The sequence below is a fragment of the Girardinichthys multiradiatus genome, chromosome 12 (genome assembly GCF_021462225.1).
Source record: "Girardinichthys multiradiatus isolate DD_20200921_A chromosome 12, DD_fGirMul_XY1, whole genome shotgun sequence".
Classification (NCBI taxonomy): Eukaryota; Metazoa; Chordata; class Actinopteri; order Cyprinodontiformes; family Goodeidae; genus Girardinichthys; species Girardinichthys multiradiatus.
In genome coordinates this window covers 31,607,874-31,627,766 of record NC_061805.1, presented here as the reverse complement: position 1 = coordinate 31,627,766, position 19,893 = coordinate 31,607,874, and the positions used below count along the sequence as shown (strand labels likewise).

The 19,893-nt window shown below is 39.0% G+C and overlaps 1 protein-coding gene across 4 annotated transcripts in view; it reads right to left on the bottom strand.

The window, feature by feature from the left end:
• Window positions 1-19,893, bottom strand: part of ank1a (ankyrin 1, erythrocytic a) — a 139,870-nt gene that overhangs the window by 16,815 nt on the left and 103,162 nt on the right. For all 4 annotated transcript variants that reach the window (XM_047381647.1, XM_047381648.1, XM_047381649.1 and 1 more), the window contains 11 exons: window positions 19,225-19,429; window positions 18,946-19,042; window positions 18,570-18,798; window positions 18,328-18,456; window positions 16,297-16,416; window positions 15,596-15,680; window positions 14,936-15,010; window positions 14,503-14,634; window positions 12,462-12,617; window positions 1,551-2,196; window positions 1,023-1,371 (listed from right to left, as the gene is read on the bottom strand). In XM_047381647.1, the coding sequence (XP_047237603.1) occupies window positions 1,023-1,371; window positions 1,551-2,196; window positions 12,462-12,617; window positions 14,503-14,634; window positions 14,936-15,010; window positions 15,596-15,680; window positions 16,297-16,416; window positions 18,328-18,456; window positions 18,570-18,798; window positions 18,946-19,042; window positions 19,225-19,429 (2,223 nt within the window). The remainder of the gene's footprint in view (window positions 1-1,022; window positions 1,372-1,550; window positions 2,197-12,461; window positions 12,618-14,502; window positions 14,635-14,935; window positions 15,011-15,595; window positions 15,681-16,296; window positions 16,417-18,327; window positions 18,457-18,569; window positions 18,799-18,945; window positions 19,043-19,224; window positions 19,430-19,893) is intronic.

Genomic DNA, 19,893 nt, shown 5'->3' with positions numbered 1-19,893 from the left:
GTCCATGGCAGCTAGCATGATGTGTGCTTCAAATGAGAGCAGTAAGAGAGCAACAAATGACAAATATGAATGTTTAGGAATGTAGCAAAGAAACAGCAGGTTGCTAAGAAGAATTTAGTTTTAGTTAGAGATGAGGTGAGTGCTTTGACTCATTATTGACTTGTGAATAAGGTACGCTGTTTGTTGGTTCAGAATGTGCAGACGTCCAAAAGCTTTCCTTTTTGTCTAAAGTATTTGAACAACATTTTTTGTTATACCTAATGGTCTTGGTTGGTACTATGATGGTAAGTTTAGGAATAGATTGGGTGAGTGTACTGCATCAATAATCAATAAATACCTGCATCCTAGCCCACTGAATCGTAATACTGACATATATTGACATCCAGAGTGTGATTGCAGGGATTCTAAAACGAAATAGCCTATCAAGTATGTCATCTGAGCAATCTTTTGGGATTGTGATTTTGTACATACTGATGCAACAATGATTACTGCAATTCAATATATGGTACTGCTATTACAAAGAATAACTATGTAATTATAAATCTTGAAAAAAAAAATGCAGTTAAAGAAATAGACATAAATTACAGCAGCATAGTGGTTAGTGTCTATATGATTTATGCATTTTGCTCAGGTAACACCAGAAAATGCCAGAGAATGTAAAATCACTCTGGAGAGGACAGTATAGGTTTTGACATAGATTTTAATTAAAATGAGGGCATTGTATCATGACCTGCACCTGGAGTAAATATTAAAGATATTCAAAAAATAAAAAATCAAGATTCTTGTTGTTTTGTTTTTCTCTCAGTAGGGAGCCATCATACTACATTGGTCACAACAGCAATATGGTTCTTCTTGTGTCAATTTATGGAGTAGTTTCACCATTTTTGTTTGGAGGTATCTTAGTAGTTGGATGTGCAGTCATTTGTTAATGTACTAAAACTCTACACCATGACAAGGTAAGACCCACTGACTTTTGTAAATTGCAACTGAATTAGCAAGAAATGGAAGAACAATATACTCACCTGGCCCTTTAGGCCCACATCTTCCCAGGCTCTCAGTTCTGGTACCCTGTGCGGGAATCCCAGACCCTTCTCAAAAGGCTGGGTACCTCTGAAGTGGCCTCGTAAAATCTCAGAGTGGCCCATGTCCCTCACGGGTTGAAGCAAGGCCTCCTGGGACATTAGGGACGGGTCTCCATCCACAGCATTACGCACAGATGAAATCATAGTCTCCATGGCCTGCCTGGGCTTAGACTGGGTGCCCACCCAAGCCTGTGTTGGGTCATTGACAGGCATCCACCCCGAACCAGTCTGTTCCTGCAGGTAAGAAAGGAAAGAGCCTCCTCCACTTCCATTTCCGCCATTACCTGACCTGAAAGCAAATCGGTGGATAAATGAGGACACTTAATGTCAGAATATTTTTATAATCTCTCTCCATTCACCCACTCGTTGAAGTGTTGGTACTAGCATGCAATACAAATAACCATGATTCAGTTTTTTTTTTTATGACTACTTTACTCAAACCTAGATTCATACAGAAGCTTTACCAACCTGTCTCCATTCCGATCTGCAACACAGCTGAGACCAGGTGACTCACTCAACCGGGCATACACTCTTTGTTGTCCTGAAACAAGAGAATGTCCTTCCTCTAAGCCAGTTCCACCTAGTCGTCGTCCTCCTCCTTCAGCTCCATCACCACCAGTCGTACTTGTGATGGCTGATAACTCTGAGCTTGCCTCTGACCCCTGACCGTTGTGAAGCCCATCGAGATTGATCCCTGCAATGGTTCCCCCAAGTGATGCTGGTGTGGTTGTGCTGAGAGAATCCACTCCCATCTCTGAATCATCCTCTGGCAGCTCAATGGAACCACTCAGCACAACACCCCCTGCGCTGGCAGCGCTAGCCTGGCTGGCCTGTCTGCCCAAACTCCCGTACGGCAGCCCCAGTAGACCTTCCGAGTCATCAGCATTGCTGCACTCCAGCGAAGAGTCCTCCACAGGAACCAAGGAGGGGCTGTTGCCTGAGGGCCAAACCTGAACATCGGACATCTCCATTAGGGTGTCTTCTTCTGTGGTGGCAATTGGTGCACAGTCCAGACTAGACACTTCCTGCCAGTAAGGCTCGGCACCCAGTGGAGAAGGCAGGCTGTACTGCATGGAAGCCGGCGAATGGAGCTCCTCCTGCGTAACCCCATAACCTGGAGCGAGACAGAGAGAGGCACGCTGACACCCGGCCCCCCGCCTCGCTCCCTACCTCACCCCCATAGCACTGGGACCCTGGGAGGAGGTAAGTGCCCCAGCCCAGGAGCTGGGCATCTAGGGGAGGAGAAGAGGAGGCTGAAGGGACAAATAGGAGAGGAGTGGGAAAGAGAAGAGGGGGTAGGGCCAAGACAATAGGAGCTGGAATAAAAGTGCAATTAGCTAAGAGAGCAAGGGCAGCTTTTAGAAGAAAGGTTGTCAAGCTCAATCAGCCAGTGTTGACGGTGCGAGCAGTAGCAGTAACAGCAGCAGACACAGCCAGTCGGACCGACTGACTGAGACCAAGGTTCAACCCCAGCCGTGGCTGGTGCTGCTCTGCTGGCTGCCACCTGCAGGGAGACGAGACGGATTACTGATCCCTGTTCAGCAGGGACACAAACTCCTATTCTAAAACACACATATCCTTCCACTCAATGATACATGCATTCAAATTCTCTCAGGAACAGGCAAGTTGTTTTTGTTGTCAGGCTGGAAAGCATGCAATCAGCAGGCAATCCCATGTTCTCATCAGACAAAACCTCACACACATACACCAGGGATGAATTGTTACCAGTTTTCACAGTTATTATAACATTATTACTGCCTTAGAAATAAAAATAAAAAACAGAAATCACTGATCATGTTTTGAAATAAAGAACCTATGACTGTTTAACAAACATCCCATCAAATCAAGTAGAAGATTTTTCAGCCTCTGAAGAATCAGTCTGAAGTGTGGTTAGATTTTTTTTATTGCACCAAAGTATTAAAGGTTGCTTTTTTAAAGGTGGTCTGTTTTAGCACAAAAAATGCTGAAAGGAAGTTAAAGTATTATCAAGGAACAAACCAAATGACTCATTTGTGCAGTGGTGGTTTGTGATGTGGGCTATTGGGCTGTTTGCCCCGAGTGGTGCAGCCGTGGGGGCCAAGTTTTCTATTGCATATCTCCCCAATGGGGAGGGGTTTCCCCCAAGTGTTGTGCACAGAGTAAGCACTAGATGAAACCATGGCTGGCTAAGGTTGCTATTTGTCTGTCACCTTCTATTTTCAAGAATCAGGTTTGCACTTGATCATCTCTAGCTCAAAATCCAATATGTTTAGATTGGTCAAACCATAATTTTAATATTCTACACTACAAAAAATGCAACTGCCACTCCGCCCCTTAATAATGCAACTAATATAAGTTTGCACTCAAAAACTGCAGTGAAATATTAAACACCATTTTTTCCATGGGCTGGTCACAATATCAAGCTATACTGAGGTCTTAAAAAGCTACGGTTTAAAAAGGGCTAAAAAGTTTCCATTTCACTGTTCCTGTGGTCAAAGATTAATTTAAGGGAAGATTAAGATTTAGAAACTAAAGGAACACCACCTATCACTCTTATTGAGGTAATGATGTTTTAAAACTACAGTGGCAAGCCATGAGTGAGTTGGGAAGCCAGTTTACCTAAAAGCAATTAAATACAGTTTTATTAGTCATTATTGTGTTAATACCATAATATTGTGAAACTGTATTTTTATGTAAGCTTATCATACCATTAAAATCTCAAACCAACACACGCCCCACACCATCTCACTCAACACCGTTTTCTCTCTTTTGAACAGATATTCATTTCCATGCATTCAACATACCACTACATAGTTAGTAATAATGCAAAAATCACACACTCAGGTTTGTAAAAGCCACATGATTGCTGGCTCAAACAAAGGTTTAAATAGATCTTCCAAAATCAGTCAGTAAGACATGTCAATGTGATGTGGACTCAGGTCACTCCTACATATTGTGTTTGAATGCAGTTCATAAGTGCTCTATTTTTTGTCCAAAAAAGCCTGGAATGATAGTGACTAATAAGCAGCAAGGATGATGATTTTATGAAATACAAACTGCACACCCGCTGCATTTCCCTCAACAAAATAATAAAATGTCTACATGAGAGGTATGAGTGACAGCAAAATTTTAAACTGTATGATTTTTTCTACAGAGTAAACTAAGCAGAAATAGAACCAAGTGGGGTAAGGCAGGACATACTGTAAGTACGGAGAAAGTAAGACTGACTTTATCTGTACACTGGACATTGAAGAGCTTACTGTGCAGAGCACAGAGTGAAACTTGATTCATAGTTGGCTGCAGACCACTGCTGAGACTGCAGAAGATATGTGAGACACTGAGAGACAGAAAGACCCCTTGTCCTACTTTCTCTTTTACCGTCCTAGCTACAGTCCTACTCAATCCAACATTTTTTTGTTAGCACTTACAGTATTTGTCTCATCATACAAGGCAACAATCTGCTGTTGGACTTTAAATGTGTTATTAACAACATTCAGAATATCTGAATGGAGCAGGAGAGCACCATCATCTCAGGTTAAAATTTATAAAAATACGCTTTAAACATTGTGTACATTATCTCTCCTGTTTCGGGCATAGTAACAAATAAAGATTCAAACATTTACAGACGTTCTGGAGCTAAATATGAAATGTGACATAATTTTCTGACTCCTGTAAATTCTCTATCCATAATTAAATTATAGACACCCAGTCTAAGGAGCAAATTTAAACAATGGCAGCAAAAGATAAAACAAATCTTAGAGATTCTACTGTGTTTATGAATATCACTAGGTTTAATTTACCTATATATTCAGAGAGATGCAAGCATTATTATTTAAAGAAAAGATTACACACATATTATCAGGCTGGCAAGAACAGAGAGGTCAGTAATACAACACACAGAGAGAGATTTCATTCTGTGCCAAGCACAAGATTACATTTCCAGATCTTAAGCTAATATTAATGTTCTTTATTGGCATACTGTATATAAAACCTTCAAATTTATCTAAGAAGAGGTTTTAAAGAATGACTAAAGACTAATGATTGAAGAAAATGTTTTTTATCATAAATATTCAATTTTAAACTTAGCTCCATTGATGAAGCTGATGCTTCCATTAACTGTGTGTTCATTTTTAATTCTTCCTTCCATACAAAGGGCTTTTGTGTTTAACTGTCTCTTTCAATTGTCATTATAGGAACCTCTGCAACCATTAATTTTGTGTGCTCTTTGTTTTAGATTCCCAAGAAAGAAACCCTCATTTAGCACGTCTGTGTTTAGCTGTGTCTTTTATTAGTCAGAGCTATGGTTTAATCTATGTCTGCCATTAACAATGTGTTCTCTCCTTTTTTTATTGTCATTTCTAAAGAAGATAGTGCTAGCTCAACACTTCTGTGTTTAGCTTTCTCTTTCCTGAACATAGTAATTAATGGAACCATTACTACCATTAACTTTGTGTACTTTTCTGTCCCATAGAAAGTACTCCTCACGCAGTAGTTTTGTGTTAACCTGTGCCCATTTCCTATATGGAATCATTCACACAGCTGTTGCTACAAAACAGGTCCTCCTGGCTCAGGGCTTCATTGTTTAGCTGTGTTTTTTTATTGGTGGACCTTTTGCTGCCTTAAACTATGGTGTTTCTCCTAGAACGGTTTCCTGGCTCAGTTCTTGTGTTTTACTGAAACTCGTTCATGAGAATAGTTATTGAAAGAGCTATTGCTGCTTATTACTTTGTATGCTCTGTTTTTCCTGAATAAAACCCTCTATTTTTCCCCAAAAAAGTTCTCAGTGGTTTTGTGTTTACCTGTGTCTGTACCTTGATGTAGCCATTCACGCAGCCATTGCTACCATAGCCATGTGTAATTTATTTTACCTATCTCTTTTCCCATTAGGAAAAGTACTCTTACTTTAGTACATTTGTGGTTTTTTTTTTTTGTGTTTCCTTCCTTTCCTGACAATCTCTAGCCGTGACAGATGAACTCTCATACTGGAACTGGTTCTGGTGGACGTTTCTTCCTCATGAAAGGGAGTGGTTCCTCTGTAATGTCATTACAGGCTTGGTCAGGATAAGGGATCGCTACAAAGTCAATAACTCAATGCAATTAGCTGGGTTTTGTTAGAAAGATATATTTTTTTTCCAATTGACACTAAACCAATTTTAATTTATTGTATTATAATTTCAACTAAACATGTCTGTATGTGATTAATATGAATCTAATTGTTTGACTGGAATGTAGTGGAATGAACTGAATCTATCTGCATATGTCAGGGCTGAATTGGCTTCTTTATAATTAAGCACCTTGATATGATCATTAGGTGTTATATACATAAACTAGATAAACTGAAAGTAACTGATTTAAATTGGCCTTTGTGGGCATAATAATGCAGTTGTTTCAATGTTTTTTGCCAATGTTTGCAGATTTCACAGGTTTCTGCCTTTTGTTGGGTTGAAAGCTGAAACTTTTCGGAATTATACTAACATGATTTATAATTTTGACATAAATATTCTGAGCAAACTTATCTTGAAGATAAAAGATCAGATTTGTATTTGAATGCTGCATTTATTGTGTTGTGCCTATTAAAACAAAATGTGTATGTAAGCATCTGACACCAGATGTGTTCTGATTTTAGCTCTACCAAAATACTTTTGATTGTCTCTGTGGCAGGGACAAGCAACCAGAGGAAGAGTTTTGGAAAAGATGGAAATTAGTACGGTGAAGGATTGCCTGATCTCCTGACTAAAGTGTTATATTATTCTAAGGTATTAGAAGTGAAGCTCATTTGAAAAACAACATGTGAGGGAAGCTGACTCTTTTTGCCTGTTCACACATGGGTACACATGTACAAACAGCTGTAATTTCCATATTATAACACAAATAAAAACACCCCGCACAGACTAATTTGATTGTTTACAATTCACAAAAAAACACATAAACAATTAGAGGAGGGACTAACTGACAAATAGCATCAAAGAGACGAAAACATTTTGCATTAAACTCAAGACACACAAAGCAATAATAACATTCATACATTAAGAAAGCAGACATAAGTGGTCCCCACCCCACCACCTGGTGACTGATTATCAAGAAGGAACAAGACAGGCTGCAGAGTCATTCTTAGTATATGCATGCCATGCAAAAACACGTCTTTTGGTCGAGCTGCTTCAATGCTGTGATCTCAGACAAGTTAGTGGTAGTGCTGCCCATCCTCCCAGTGCATCCATGCAAACGCAGAGGGAGATGAGCAATGAACATCTGGTGAACATGCAGTCATGCAGGAGGGTAGGGGAAAAACAGGAAGGGAAAATAGGGGAAAGGACAGAGTGGGCAAAAAGAGAAAGGGGCAAGAGAGAAAGAGGAATATAAACTAGAGTGATGAACACAGACAGAAACAGCGTGACAAAGAGAGAAAGAAAGAGAGGGTCACCTCCCCCTCCCAGTGGGTGCTGAAAAACAGTCTGTGTGAGGGATATTTATCACAGAGAGGACACTTATAAAGGTGGGGCTTTCAAGAGGTAAAAATAAGAGAAAAGGTAAATGCACCAGTCGCAAAAGAAGATAAAAAAAAGCTTAAGATGTGGGTCAGAGGTCAACATGAGGTCGGCATGAGGTCAGAGTTTGGAGAGAAGTGAGGAGGAGGAAGAGTAGGGCAGCTAGGCTGCAGATGACATGTCCAGAGAAACACAGAGAGGACAAGATTCACAGGGAATGAAAACACGGCTCCCAAAAAGACATTCAGTGCACCAACATTAACCCTCAACAGACTCAAACTACTGAACATGCAACCACAGGCAGAAAGAATTTATAGGCTCTGTCAGAAAAACACCTAAAGGATGAGTCTTAGAGATGGAAAAGGTCTGCAAATATGTTTTGACTGGACAGAGGAAACTTATTTTCATTCTAAACTAGTTTACTAATAATATGAAATACAGCTGTTTTTTAAGGGTGGCTGACCCTAAATTTGAGCTATTATGCAACGTTTTTATTAATAGTTTGAGATAAGATGACTGACATGATTTTTACAATGCTGGAGTAAATATAGATACTAGTTTATATAGATACTATATATACTAGTGTGTTTCATTAAATATCTTGTTTGTATTATACGACTTGAACATTTCTACATTTTGTCACATTGTCACCACAAAATTAAATGTATTTCATTGAGATTTTATGTGATAGACCATCATAACATAGCAATTGTTGTGAAGTGGAAGGAACATGACACATGGTTCAATGTGTGCAGTGTGTAACAGAGTCTGCTTGTGTGTAACTTATTCTCACTATATATCCAACTGTTTTGTGAAGGCCTCAGAGGTTTGTTAGAAAACATTAAGACCAAGGAATACAGCAGACTGGTTGGGGAGAAAGTTGTGAAATGTTTAAAACCTGGGTTAGGTTATAAGACAATATGCCGAGCTTTGAACATCTCACAGAGCACTGTTCAGTCCATTTTTTCCACAGCTGTGGACAACCTGTCAACAGGACACCTAAGCTGCTGTTGAAAGTAATTTATAACTTTGCCACGACCCATGTAAGAGACACAGCAAACATGTTGAAGAAGATGCTCTTGTTGAGGAAAACATTTAACCTTTTGGCCTACATGCAAAATTCTTGGTGTGGCAGAAATTTAGAACTGCACACCTCATTGAACATACCATAATTACCCAAAAAAACAGAGGTCGCAGCATCATGGTGTGGGGGTGCCTTTCCTTAGCAGGGGCGGAAAAGATGAGTGAGCTAATAGGAAGATGAATGGTGCCTAATACACAGCAATACTCAAAGCAAAATTATTAGAGGGGGTGGACGTTCACCTACCAGAGCAAGAAAAAACCCTGAACATACAGCCAAAATTACAATGATTAGATAAGAGCAAGTTCATGGGTTACAATAGTAAATGGTAAATGGCCTGCACTTGTATAGCACTTTATCAAGTCCCCAGAGACCAAGCACTTTACATTACATTGACTCATTCACCCAGTCATACACTCACAGTCGTAGACTACACCGTAGCCACAGCTGCCCTGGAGAAGACTGACAGAAGTGAGGCTGCCATACACAGGTGCCACCGAGCCCTCTGACCACCATCAGCAGGCAAGGTGGGTGAAGTGTCTCCCCAAAGGACACAATGACTGAGACAGACATGGATTCGAACTGGCAACCCACTGGTTACAGGACGAACCCCTACCACTGCCACCGCCATCGCCCCCAGTGAAAGTCCAAATCCATTTTAGAATCTGTGTCAAGAAATAAAAAGTTTGTCACAGCCCCTCATTTTCCCATGAGTACGTAAAACATTTAGTCTATAGATGTGCAAAAGCAGTAAAGAAATCCTCCAAAAGACTTTCGGCTGTGATTACAGAAGGTGGTTCAACAAAGTCCAGAGTCAGGAAGGTGGGGGGATAAAAATGCACATCACAGATTTTTGTGAAAAAATGTTTTCACTTCACTATTAGGCACTACTTTGCGTTGGCCCTTCACATTAAATCCCAAGTAAATACGATGGTGTTTTTTGTTGCAATGTGCCAAAGAGCAAAAAGGTTCAAGGAGTATGAATACCCTAGCAAGGTATTTTATGTACTTAGCCTCAGACTGGAACTGTCTATAAACCTATGATGAATATAAAAGCATAAAAGCAGACACTTCTGGAGCTCAACATGATCTCTTTGAAGGTATAAACAAAGCTGCTTTCAACTATGTCCTGTCTTTATGCTGACCAAGCCATCAACTCACAATTTAAAGGAGACTCAAGTTATCTCTTGTAGTAAGAACTGTGCAAAAAAAACCAAACATTTTTACTACAACAAGAAAAACAGATTTTCTGAAATGTAATATTTTATTTAAGGAAGCATTAAGGTTAGTTTTCTTTTCTGTGACAAGTTTAGTCACATCAGCCCAGATGTGAAAATGGAATTAATCAGACTTAAGAGTATGCATGAGTGAAAGAAACCATGAGGGGGAAAAGAAAAGCCCCAAGGGCCAACTAGTGTCAGTCATTTGAGGCTTTAGGAGGGTTTATCATGTATGACAAATTGTTGACAAATGAATTGTCATATAAAATTAAAGTTTATTTAAACTTTACTAAAATATGACTGTCTGGAACACTAGTGATTACATATCTGATTAGTTTTGTGGCTTATCTTATTAATTTCATTTGAAGATAGTTATCTTTTCCATATTTTTTAACTTAACTTAAATAAAAGAAGGGGAGAGTTTTTTTTTTTTGTATCATATTTGAAAAAATAGGTTAAATAAAAACAAATCAGGTAAAACTTGTGCATTGATGTCTAGATATATTAATGGACTAACTAAACATAATAAACAAAGCCAGCATAATTAACTAATAAACAAAAGCAAATAATAAACAGAACAGCATATATAAATTACACAGAACCTTTAACTGAGATTTAGGATGAAATAAGAGCTCTTCTTCTGCAACAATGTATCTTATGAAAATCCTAAAAGTAATTCTGAGTGTCTTATTCAGATGTTTGAGTCCTATTTCCAATCTGACAAGAGGGATTATGAGAGGAGAAAGAATCCCATTTTTAAATGACAACCCCCCACCAAAATACACCAGCATCCCAGAGAATACACTCAATAAAAGACGAAAAGACCTTTCTGAGGTCTACCTTCTGCTGGAGCCTTAGTGACTCAAGGGACTGGAGGTTTCCCCATGGATATGTATCTCTCATAGGAATTTCTCGCAGGATTAGAAAAAACATGTTCTTACAGCACAACCCTTTTCAGTCAGCCTATGGAGGCCAGGTTCAGGCCATGTTCACAGTGGCCTATGGAGGCCCCACCGTTCAGACAGTGAAAAAGCTTAAAAACATGTCTAAGACGTAAAAAACAATATTAATTCTAGCAAAGTTTTACTCAAAACAGACAAATTAACGATGCACACAACGTTCTTCATCACAACCACAGCTCCCAAGACCGACCAGGACTGGGTGACTGGGCTATGTCTATTTCTTGCTTGGACGCAGAGCTTTGTTCTCCTATACTTATGTTCTGATCACAAACTCAGGAAACAAACGTTCTCATGTAGAATCGGACCGACATGGGGCAACATGTGAGCTAATGGCAATCAATGTATTGGCCTTGAAATTAACCGACTGGAGTTCATACTCTGCAACATCAGAGAATCTCTTAGATGTAACATTGACAAAATGTTTCATTTTACATAAGACACTATCTACTAAAGGTTGCAATGCACATTAAAGGGTTTTTAAACACATTTAATATGCATTACATAGTTTAGTCCTAAATATGTTGATGTAATGAACATTTATCTTTGAACCGTTACAGTAATTAACATTCGATTTTTCTAATTAAAAGGAAATAAATGGGTTATACTTTATGACTGGTTGTCCAGTGGAGCTCCAGGTGGGTTTATATAAACAGAATAATGCACCAGCAGCTTGAAATATCAGGAAAAACATCACAGTTAGAAGAGAAAAGCCTAGTGTTTGGAGAAAGATAGTGTATTTCATCTAGAGGAGAATTTAGATTTGTCTAAATACTAAAATTAAGCAAGCTCGGGAAAGCAGAAAGAGGTGAGAGGGTTGGTTCATGCTATGGGTGTAAAACGTTTGGATAATTTTTAGTTTTTATTAACTACATACCTCTCAAACAATAAAACAAAGTTAAGATAGTTGGTCTGTATGATAAATAAGTACATCACAGCTCCATCAAATAGCAGTCTCTATAACCTCAGTAACTATCAGCATTCACCATCCACCTCATTCTAGCAATGATCCATAAAGCTTACAATGGATAACCAGAGGGTTTACATGGGTGTAGGAGTGTCCTGAGTCCCACCGCATATAGCTGAGGTAAAATCCTGAGAAAGGTCACAGTTTGTGGCAGTTTCCCACAGTGGGAAACAAAAAGACACAATATGAACAGGGATTCACAGGGAACCAAATATCATTTTTCCTTCAGGGGATTTTTGAGTAAAGGGAAGTACAGCAGTGCTTGAACGTTAGTAAATCATTTTTGAAATATCACCAAAACATGAAACAACTTATCAAGAGTTTCTATCTATTTTTCCAGAATATCAATCTGCTTTGTTCTGTTGAGGGTTAGGGGGAAACTGGAGTCTGTCCCAATTACAGAAACTCTTTTCCCTCTTGCCCCTGACAAACAATATTCAACACTCTCCAACTTAAATATGTGAATGGTTTTAATATCTAGGCTCATCTGTGATTTTAGTTCCTTATCAATGTTTAGGACTTAAATCTGATACTGCTTTAAGTGTTTTTTTTTTTTAGAAAATAGCAAAGTCAGCCAGATTGCCAAACTTCCAGCACCACTGCATGTATATTAGTGAAGAAGGTCTGGGTTAGGGCATATGGCACAGTGGGAAAGGGCCGCAGTGCTCAATGTTGGCAAAGAACTTACCATTGGTCATACCAGAGGGGAGGTGGTCTCTGTCGTTGTGTCGGCGTCTGTTCAGATCATGGCAGCCTTGTCTCATAGGCTGGGGCGGTTGGCCCTCCAACATGTTGATGATGTCCATTCGGTCAATATTCTTCAGAGCTGTGTATAAGCTCTCCACTAAATGGAAAATGCATAAAAACACACTCAAGAAGGCAAGGCAAACTGAAAAGAGTGGACAGGTTATGTTAGCGGTAGAATAGATAGAGGTGCAGGGTTTTATGTTTGCTCACTTTTAAGTTTGTTTACCTCACCTTGATATGGACAGAGAATCAAACCAAATCCAGACATAAATTGATTAACATTCTACTGGCTGAAATAAGAATTTGATCCCCCAACAAAACATTAGTCAGAACAAGTTGGAACCTTACACTTCAGCTAGGGCCAAGGTCTGGAGACTGACTAGGTCACTTCATTACCTTAATTGGATTCTTCTTTAGACACTTCTTCATTGTCTTGTAGGTAAAATATTGGTCACTGACACACTGGGAGAGCCAGCCTTGATCCATCTTAATTGTTCTGGTTGAGGGAAGAAGGTCCTTCTCCAAGATTGAAGATGTCCTTTAGCTCTTATGGTCCCACTACCTCAAGATCATTAACAAGCTCCACCTATGTAGTTATGGGCTGATTCCCCACCTTTCTCTTGACTATTCTCACTTCATCAGGCAAGATCTTGGATGAAGCTCCAGAAAGTGAAAGATAATTTTGTTGGTCTTCCAGGTCTTCCATGTCTAAATTATTTCCCCACCAAAATTCTTGCTGATGGTTGTGCAACCTATTTCAGGCATGGGTGGTTCTAGACAGGGGCCCACAGGGGCCAGTGTCCATGTAGAACTGGTGCTGCCCGTCTCATGCCCCCTGGACTGAAGACAAAATACCTAATCAGTTTCTTATGATAATATGCGCTGGCACAGAAACCTTTACTGATTGGTCCCTTGGAACAACTTCATTTTTTGCCTTTACAGTTTTACTTCAACAATGATTTAAGTTAAAAATTAAGTTGTGTCCTTTTCACTTCAGCTATATTGAGATAGTATCACAGTTTTCATGTGCTAGATCAGGGGCTTTAACCTGCAGCTCCAGAGCCACAGGTGGCTCCGTGGCTCACGTAATATATTAAATGATGAAATATTGCAGTTTTATTTGTTTAATTCTTGAAAAATCCATGAAAAAACACTGGCCCCCCTGGTAAATTTGGTCTAGAACCACCACTGATTCCAGGCTTGTGTGGATGTACTCTATTGTCCCTGACATCCTTTGACAGCTCTTTGCTGTTGGAGAGGGTGGAGTGGAGGAAATTGATTCTGTAGACAGGAGTGCTTTAGACACATAACAAGCTCAGATCAGAAGTATTTGTACAGTAATTGATTGATTGATTTGTGAGCCACATGGACCCATAAGCCAGAATTTTGTGTTATTTTTTTGGAGATCGAATTATTATTTTACTTACTGACATGTGCAGCCACCAATAATGTAAAACCAACCAATAACATAATAACTGTGGTCATTTTAAATGCAATATTGCCAGTGATGTGATAACTTGTCAATAATAGAATTATCTTTTGTAGCCACTAACATAACATCATTAGATGACTATTAGATGATTGGTGTAGCATTTAAAAAAATATTTTTCAAAATATAATAGCTGCTCAAAAGCTTTATTGCATCATTGGACATTTAGTGCTTTACTGGTTCATTCTGCAATAAAATGGCCGAAATTATTAACTTATTGGAAGGTATATTATGTTAGCAAAAACATGCAAGTCAAATTTTAACTTTATTGTAATGTGTATTTTCAAAACTTATGTTTTTTTATTCTGTTTCTCCACTCAAAAAATTAAACTATTGTGAAAATTAAATACTTTTCTTATGTCTTTGAGGAAACTTGTAAAATCAGCTGAATGATAACCTCTGTATAATGTAGTCTAAATGACTGGGGAGACAGGCAGATAAGGAAAAAAAAACATGGAAAATTAGGCATTAAATTCAGATCTCATTCACTCACTTTTGGCCCTTTTGCCTTCACGAGTTGCCCACAAGTTGAGCAGGGCAGAGCTCTGTTCAAGGAGGGAGTTTGGATTCTCAACACGAATCCTATTAATGTCGTCCACACTTAGCTGTAGCTCACGTGCCAACTCTGTTCAGAAAAATAGAAAACATCATTAATGATTTTTGGAATCATATGTTCGAGGCCTAAACAGTCTTGTTCTTGAATGTGCCCACTGGTTTGTGGGGGACCCAAAGAGGATGAATGATCTCTCTGTGTAACAATCACAGTTAAACACAGGTAAACCAACACATAATTAATTTACATAGTTTGGTTTCAGGATGTACCTTGGGCAGTTCAATAGCACTATGCCAGCAATGCTTGTTAGACATTGGATAAACACAGATGGGGAACGTAAAAAACAACTTCAGCATACTCAATATTTACTCACCAGCCCAACTCAGTCCCAACTGCTCTGCAATCACAGCCATCTTCAGCTCTGTCCTTTCCATTGCACTCATTGATGCTGCAGAAACAGAATCAGATGCAAACTTTAACATCTCACTGTGATAAATAAAAAGCAGAGGTGTTGAACAATTCTTTGTGTGCTGTAAAAAAATTATGGAAAGCAAAACGGTCACAGAAAACCATTATAACGAGCCTTTTTTTTAGTCAGTCATCAGTCAGTCATTTTCTACCGCTTATTCCATAGTGGGTCGCGGGGAAGCTGGTGCCTATCTCCAGCAGTCTATGGGCGAGAGGCAGGGTACACCCTGGACAGGTCGCCAGTCCATCGCAGGGCAACACACAAACAACCATGCACACACTCATTCATACACCTAAGGGCAATTTAGAGTTACCAATTAACCTAACAGGCATGTCTTTGGACTGTGGGAGGAAGCCGGAGTACCCGGTGAGAACCCACGCATGCACGGGGAGAACATGCAAACTCCATGCAGAAAGACCCCAGGCCAGGAATCGAACCCAGGACCTTCTTGCTGCAAGACAACAGTGCTACCAACTGTTCCACCATGCAGCCCTTTTTTTTTAGTATCCCCATAATATCAAACTGGTAAATGTATTAATCGATGCTGTAATGAGAGTGTCTTACCCATAGCGGGCTCATTAAGGGCACTGTATCTTTCTCTTAAAGCCAGCGGGGTCAGAGTTCGCCTCCTATCTTCACTACCAATGATCTAAGTGACAAGCAAAAACCAATCAAATCAAAAAATCTGGAAAAATGATTGTCATTAAATATAGTTAAGCCCAAAAGTATTCACAACCTTTTCAAATTCAGATTTAAAGCAATTTTATAATTTTATGAACATGTTTCTATTAACAGGAAGCAATAATAATTTACTCATGTCTTGTATCTGATAGAGAATCTGTGCAGAGAGCTAAAAATTAAGGTGATGGGAAGGAGGCTTTTCAACTTCAAAGGCTTGGAGCTAATCACCAAAGATAAATAATTAAAATACCAATGGAAAGATGCAGATAGCTGGTCAGCAATTATTAGAAGGCTTTTATTGCTGCCAATAAAGATTTTCCCATATTTATTGAGAAGGGTATACATAAGTGTAGACATGCTATGTTTAAATAAAATACAAATAAGAACTAATATTATTTTAATTGATACTCCTTATACATTGTCTTGTTAACTTTTGGAAAATGTCTGTTTATTTTCTCATCAGAAACAAGCTTTTTGGTGGGATGAAAAATAATTTTACATCTGAATTTGCCAGGGTTATGGGTAAGCTTGGGTTTAAGTATAGATTGTTTCTTTGTTTATCCTCCAAAGTATGAAAGCTTCACCTTGATACATGGAGGCATAGTGATATTAAGGTTGCAGAGAACTTGTTGGCTGTCCTCATATTTGGTGGACTTGCGTAGGAAAGATAAAAATCCAGCAGGTTCTTTACTGCTATCTCGCACCTGCACAGATAAAAGGTTATGAGTAGAGATAACCAGAGATGATGTAGCAAAGCATTGTTCATGGGCATGATTCCTGTATTGATTCGGGGCTCCTAAGGATTATTTCTACAATTATTTATCTAATGTGGAATCATACACAAGTTAGTGTTTAAACAGGAAAATTTTCCCATACACACATCAAAACTGGTTTTGTAATGTATTAAGATGGCTAACATTAAGGTTTTTCAGTGACCTCAACTGTACTGATGTACAGTGTAAACATATGTGAGCTTGAATATATAGGACCTTAGAGAAATTTTAATACCACTCAAACTTCATACATTCTGTCTCATTATATCTACAAACTTTAATGTGTTTTACTTCTATTTTATGAGACCAACAGCAGGTGGTTAATAACGGTGGAGAGGAAGGAAATATGGTTTTCAAAATTCTTTACAAATAAAAATTTGTAAATAGTTTAGTGTGCTTTATAAATGTACAGCATCGTTACTTCAATACTTTGTTATTCCAGCTTTTGCTGCATTTAGAGCTGCAGGTCTTTTGGGGTATGTTTCTACCACCTTTGCACATTTAAAGACTGAAATCGTTGCCCATCTTTGCAAAACAGCTCAAGCTCAGTCATATTGGTTTGAGTGGGTTTGTGAACATCAATATCAAGTCTTACCACAAATTGTCTATTGGCTTTATATAGGTCTGGACTTTGGCTTAAACAAATCAATATGTGCTGATCTAAACCCTTTTATTGTAGCTCTGACTGTATGTTCAGAGTTATTGTCAAGCTGGAAGATGAACCACAGACCAACTTCCATGTCCCTGCAGATGAAAAGTATCCCCACAGCTTGATGCTACCAACACTGTGCTTCATTGCTGGGATAAAGTGTTAGAAGCAATGTGCAGTATTAGGTTTCCGCCACACAGAGCATTTTGCATGTTGTCAAAAAAGTTCAGCTTTGGTCTCATTGACCAGAAACCTTCTTCCAGATGTTTGCTGTGTCTCCTTCATTGCTTGGGACAATTATGGCTTTCTTTAAATAATTGCTTTCTTCTTGTCACTCTTCCAGATTTGTGGAGTCCACAACCAATAGATGTCCTATCAACAGATTCTTCCAGCTAAGCTGTGGATCTCTGCAGTTCCTCGAGAGTTATCATGGACCTCTTGGCTCTCCCTTCAGTTTAGCTGGACCATGTCTTGGTAGGTTTCCGGTTTTGTTATACTTGAACACTGCCCTGTGGCATGTTCAAAGCTTGTGAATTTTTTTATAAACTAAATCTGCTTTAAACCTCTCCACAACTGTATCCCTTCCCTGTATATTCTCCATGGTCTACATGATGCTCTAATGTTCTCTAACAAACCTCTGTGGCTTTCACAGGAGTTTTTGATGGATTGTGGATGGATGGATTTGCTGGATTGGCTGGATTTGCACAGAGATTAAATTACACACAGGTGAACACTGTTTACCAATTAGGTGAGTTCTGAACACAATCGATTGCACTGGATTTTATTTGGGGGTTTCAGAGTAAAAGGGGCATGTTGTACTTTTAAGACTTTTATTTCTAAAGAGAAGATTTAAAAAAATAGTTTTCCTCTTTACAGTTGTGCTCCATTTTGGTTTTCTCTATCACTTCCAACAAAGCAAAGGGATGTTTGTGGTTGTAACAAGACAAAATGTGAGTAAGTTTAAGGAATGTTAATACTTTTACAATGCACTGTATAATTTCAGCCTGAAAAGGATTAGAAAAGATGTGTCACCAATTAATGAAGTTGTATATCACATCTTTAGTCTATCCTAAAAAAAAACTGTGTAAATGCATCATTAAAAGTCTCTAATTAATATGACAGTTATGGCCATGATGATGGTATGTGAACTTGTTATTGTGACAGTCAAACTGTAGAAAACCAAATAAAAACACCTTAATAGAGACTGGAAGCCTGTTGTCCCTGAAAGCTTGGAAACTAAAACAGCGAGGCTGCTGTGTGGCCTTTCTCACTGGCACCAGATTCCCTGAACACTCCAGGTGAAGTGGCATTCCCTCCATTACCTGCAAGACAATTACTATGATCAAACTATGATCAACCATGTGTTTATTATCAGCAGTGTGAACAAGAAAAAAGTCTCTGGTGTCTGTCTGATCCTCCATGTTATTCAACAGACCTCTATGTCTCGACTGCGGGCGACCTCTGTGAAGTTCTCATGCTGTTCCAAAGTTTTGTCCATCTTATCGTCTGTCATGCAGTAGCAGCGCAGACGGCCCTCGCGCAGCTCGTTCATCTTTGCAAACACTACAAACTTGGCCATGTAGGGTACAGCTGATAGCTCTTTGTAGAGCAGGTTGGCAAAGGAGACAGCCTCAGCTGTCCGTGGACAATCTGCCAGCCAGAATCTATTAGCAAATAATCACAAGAAATATCAATGTTGAGCACAGATCTGAATTATTCTTTAACTTAAGAAAAGTAGCCTTAGATATTTTTTAAGAACATTTGCTCTGTTTTATATTTGATAAAGTGTAAATGTATCCAGCTGAACTTACCGTGCAGAAACATTGGTGGTAAAGCTGGCGCAGTCATTGGCATAGAGGAGCTTGGTAGTGCCAGTAATGTCTTCCCATTGGGCTGAGGCTGTCCCACCTGTCAGTTACACAGCGTGGGGAAAGAGGAAAATCAAGGACTGAGATAACAGGGAAGATGTCTAATGATGATCAACATTGTTTACTCCAGTAAATCAGTGGTTTTGCTGACAGTTTTTCTTTCCGTTATAGTTAACTGGTCCTATATTAACACAGACACCTCACAGTTGGGGCATGCAGTACCTATAACAGAGCAGAGAAGACGCAGACTGGTGGTGTCGCCTTCCCCTGAGTCGCGGGGACTGTCCCTCCAGGACGGAGGCAGGGGTATGCGCAGCCCAATGGGGCGGTGAAACTTCCGCCGCCGAGGCTCCACCGTCACTACTGGGCTAAAGTTTGCTTGATTACCTAGCAGTTTTGCAACCAACTCATCTGGAACTGGCTGGGCCTGAGGTGGTAAACGATAGGGGGAGAACGCAAAAGGGGCACAGGTTTGAAAATAAAGGAGAAAATAGAGATTTTATGAAGTGAAAGAAATTAGATAGAGATCAGAGAAGAGATAGAAAAGTATATGAAGTTGATGGGAGACAAAATCAGAGCTAATTAAAGATAATGAAAAAGAGAAAGAAATACACTAATTAAAAACAACTTCTGATTGTTTTTGATAGAAACAAAAGTGACACAAAATATTTGTATGCGTATATAACTTGTTTTTTATTTTAACAGTAGGTGTTAACAAAAAGCTTTTACAATCATTAATACAAAAAGGGATATCAACAAATAAGGCAACTTGGTTTTTCAGAGCTATTGATATTCTCTACATCTTTAAATAAATGGGTTTCTAAATATAAAGAAACAAATTTGTTACAAGGAAAAAGTTAATCTTCTGATAATCTCATTTTGTTTATATTC